Source organism: Octodon degus, unplaced genomic scaffold (assembly GCF_000260255.1).
Source record: "Octodon degus isolate 3935 unplaced genomic scaffold, OctDeg1.0 scaffold00051, whole genome shotgun sequence".
Taxonomy (NCBI): domain Eukaryota; kingdom Metazoa; phylum Chordata; class Mammalia; order Rodentia; family Octodontidae; genus Octodon; species Octodon degus.
The window spans coordinates 9,078,007-9,082,503 of record NW_004524627.1 but is presented as its reverse complement, the minus strand read 5'-3'; the positions used below and the strand labels follow the sequence as shown (position 1 = coordinate 9,082,503).

Sequence of the window (4,497 nt, the reverse complement as noted above, 5' to 3'; positions counted from 1 at the left end):
AAAGAAAAGAAAAGAAATTGGCTTTCAATTCTTGAAAAGACTAATCTTCCTCAGATTCTTCAAAAATCAGTCTCCCCCCCATGGGCTTAATTTCTTTAGAAGAAGCAACAGACTTTTAAAAACTATATCTTATCTGGCTTGACTAGGTTATTTCTTGACTAACCCAGCATGGTTCTGATTCCATCCATGAAAGCTTTGCTTGCTTCTTCATGGTACTTCGGAGGCTTAGATACAGATTCAACCTGGGAAGAAGAAACATTAGTTATACAGTCTCTATTAGACATTTAAAAGTATAGAAGTCAAAGTCAAATACTCCCTTTACTGAGGGAATATATAATTGAAATAGTAAATAGATTTTTGTCTCTCTCAATCTCTCTGCATATTTTGTCCATAGAACTTTTAACTGATCATTCAGAAAAGAAACCAGAATGTTTATGAATTTAAATAATCCTACTTTATTTCTTTTATTTAAATTAAAAACCATTTAGGCAATATTCTCCACAAGTCACTTAATGCCAAAATGTACACAACTTTGGAAAGCTGACAGAAAAAAATCCTTACCCTGCACTAGCCTTTTCTAATTTAGTCCTTTGTTCTTACTATTCAGATTGAGGATAGAAAAAGTGTTCTGAGACAGATTTGAAATTATTTAATTTACAACCACTGGATAGACTCAGGAAAATAGTTCTTTTCATTTTCAGTTATGGTGTCAAATACATTTAAGCTTCTTACACAATAGCTGTGGACTCACACATAAAAGGACTATTTTTAATTAATGACTTAGAAAAAGAGGTTGAAAATGTGATAATATTCTGATTTAGCTTTTGTGATTCACTATGTTAGATAGTCTGGTGTCATGAATTTCCTTACTAATTAATATTTACTTTCTCATAAATCAGTAACATAAAGATAGGTACACAGTAACTCAAAATTTTTCTTTGGCAGTTTTATCTTCTTTCTTCACTAATACACCCACACATGTAGAAGTTTATTGCAGTTGAGTATTTATTACCATTTATGTAATGCTTTCACATTAAAAGTGCTCACACTTTATCCTACTCTAAATATTTTTACATTTTAAAATGTAATCAGGTTGTATTGAGCTACACTTAATCCTCTTTTTAAAAATATGTATTAAGTTGGTAGGATAGTTAGCATAGCACAATTCTGTAAGCTTAGTTTTAAGGTAAACACATCATCTATAAGGTTCTTTCATTTTGATTTGTTTAATTTTGTTAAGGTAGACTCTCTTTTCAGTGAAAAAATTATAAAAAGTTATGTAGAAAGCAAGTGATGCTTCTAGGGCTACACTTTTTTTTTTTTTCAGTACCGGGGATTGAACTCAGGGCCTTGCGCTTGCCAGACAAGTGCTTATTCTACTAAGCTATCTCCCTGGCCCTAGAGCTACAGTCTTCTAGGCTGAAGGATATACCTATAAGGGCTTCTTCAGAGAATGATGTTAGTTCATGTTCTTCAAAAATTGAAGTTCTTTCCGAATTTAATCTTGATCAAGCAAAGATACTGCTATTTCTTCTCCACATTTGCCTGTACCTCATCATTGCATTTGCTATTCTCATTAATAATTGAACTTTATTTTCTTAACTGAGGTAGTAATCAGCTAGTGTATTATATTTTGGTTACCACTACAAGTGGATTGTTAGAAGCTACCCTGAGAACAAATTAAGATGCCAAAGGCTCCATGGATACTTGGCAACATTTTAGTAAAGTGTGTGTGTGTGTGTGTGTGTGTGTGTGTGTGTGTTTTAACTAGAAATTCACTTTCTTCATCTATATCAGTTGTGACACTAATGCAAGTATATTTGGTTTTCTATAATTATTTGGTCTTATTTACCCTTGTATAAAAAGCAAAATTATTTTACATTCTAGAAACTGAGCAAAAATTATTTTCAGAAGTTGATTCTAAGTACTGTATACTCTTTGAGCTGATATACAAGTGGAATTTTCTAATTGTCATTACTGGTGTTAAGAAAGTAATTTTCGGACAGAGGTGCCGGGAGTCTCGTGTGCGCGGTGCCGTTACTCGCAGTCGGGTGGCGGCGCGGGTGGCGGCGGCAGCACAGCTCCGAGCGCACACCGTGCCTTAGCAGCGGCTGAAGCCGAGGCACCCCTGCCGTCACAGCCCTTGCACTGGTGCATCCACCCTCGCTCGCTCTGCTCTTCCTCCCTTCGCTCGCACCATGGCTGATCAGCTGACTGAAGAGCAGATTGCTGAATTCAAGGAAGCTTTCTCCCTATTTGATAAAGATGGTGATGGCACCATCACAACAAAGGAATTAGGAACTGTCATGAGGTCACTGGGTCAAAACCCAACAGAAGCTGAGCTGCAGGATGTGATCAACGAAGTGGATACCGATGGTAATGGCACCATTGACTTCCCAGAATTTTTAACTATGATGGCTAGAAAAATGAAAGATACAGATAGCGAAGAAGAAATCCGTGAGGCATTCCGAGTCTTTGACAAGGATGGAAATGGGTACATCAGTGCAGCGGAGCTCCGTCATGTCATGACAAACTTAGGAGAAAAGCTAACAGATGAAGAAGTAGATGAAATGATCCGAGAAGCAGATATTGATGGAGACGGACAAGTCAACCATGAAGAATTCGTACAGATGATGACTGCAAAATGAAGACCTACTTTCAACTACTTTTCCCCCCTCTAGAAGAATCAAATTGAATCTTCTACTTACCTCTTGCAAAAAAAAAGAAAAAAGTTCATTTATTCATTCTGTTTCTATATAGCAAAACTGAATATCAAAAGTACCTTCTGTCCACACACAAAATCTGCATGTATTGGTTAGTGGTCCTATCCCCTAAAGATCAAGCTACACATCAGTTTTACAATATAAATAATTGTACTACCTTAATGATAAGGAAGCACTTAGTGGACTCCTTAAAGTTCCATTTGCTAATGATTAATAACACTGTCTGGGCTGGCCAGTTTTTCATGCATGCAGCTTGACAATTGGGCACAGTCAAGCATTTGTATTAAAGTCGAAAAATGAAAAAACGAATTCAAAACCTATTCAGATGGGGTCAAGTTTAATTTGTTAGTATAACTTGTCATGGCTGGTTTACTGAAAACAAACACATTTAAAATTGGTTTACCTCAGGATGATGTGCAGAAAGTGGGTGAAGGATAGACTTGAGATGTAGTCCCAGTGGTAGGATGGTCCTCTTGTTTTCTCCCTGTGCTCCAACCCATGGTGACAATGACACCGTGGTGGCATGCCCGCGTATGTTGGTTTAGCAATGTCTGCATTGTACTAAAGTAAAATGGGTGTCAGGCTGTCACGCTCACACAAATTTTTAATAAGAAATCTTTTACAAGGGAGCACCTTTGGACTCTGTTTTTAAAACCTTCTGGATCATGACTTGGAGCCAGCAGAGTAGGCTGTGGCTGTGGACTTCAGCACAACCATCAACGTTGCTGTTCGAGAAATGACAATTTACGTCCATTCCAAGTTGTAAATGCTAGTCTTTTTTTTTTTTTCCAATAAAAAGACCATTAACTAAAAAAAAAAAAAAAGAAAGTAATTTTCTTTTTGGATTGACCCTACATCCTTTAACCAAAGTGAACTATTAGTTTTCTGTACCAGGATCTGCCCTTATCCCAACTCTTGTACAATCCCCCAGTGGATGGGTAGTGTTTTCTATTTCTCTTGTTCTTTTCTAGGTCTAATTCTTATACTGTTATAGCAGGAACCGTATCACAGTTTTCCTGTCTGATGCCAGGGCAAGTTTAATTTTGAGGTATTATTTTTGCTTGGGTTTGAGAATGATTCATTGTCATTCTGATAAACCATATGCCTCCTGATTCCTAAAAGCTGTCTTAGTCTTTACTTTGAGTTCCTTACCTTGGTCCCTGGCTTCTGAGCATGCTTTGGTCTCACACTCTTCCTACTTTCCCCAAGAAAGTAAGTCCCCAGGCTTGCCCAAGCTTTCCCAGCTCTCCCACTTGCTCTCTTTGGCACATTCTCCCATAATATGCTAGCCTGTTGTGTGCTAGGTAAAAACAAAGGAACCAGAATCTTTTTGAAAGCTTTCACTTTACATGCTAATATTTGCACATAGATTTCAAGGACAAGTCAAGAATGAAAAATGTATGCTCCTGATGGGGATGAGCAACTGAATAACTTTTCATGCCACATATTAACACTGGGGTTTTAATATTAGCGTATTAACAAAGGGGGAAGGGATTGGAAAGAAAAGCAATTCTTATTTTTAACATGTTAAATTATGGATTACCATTAGATTTTTAAGAGAAAAAATGTATCAAACAAAGTTATATTTGCCTAAATGTAAATTTAGGACTGAACAGGTAATATCTGTTTTTGTTTCATGGATCTGGATGAAATGAATAGGCACAGAATTTCTGCCGACTTCCAGGAACCCCCAGACCCAGTCCTAGCCCAGGTCCGGTGAGTGTGTGGAGAGCTTCCTGCTACCCTGCGCCTGCGGGACCAGTCCCAGCCCAGG

At 37.5% G+C, this 4,497-nt stretch overlaps 1 protein-coding gene across 1 annotated transcript; it reads left to right on the top strand.

Moving 5' to 3' along the window:
* Positions 1 to 2,014: 2,014 nt before the first annotated feature.
* LOC101565226 (calmodulin-like) lies at positions 2,015 to 2,724 on the top strand. Its single transcript, XM_023717310.1, has one exon. It carries the CDS (start codon positions 2,199 to 2,201, stop codon positions 2,646 to 2,648), a length of 450 nt encoding a protein of 149 aa, XP_023573078.1. The 5' UTR covers positions 2,015 to 2,198; the 3' UTR covers positions 2,649 to 2,724.
* Positions 2,725 to 4,497: the final 1,773 nt, after the last annotated feature.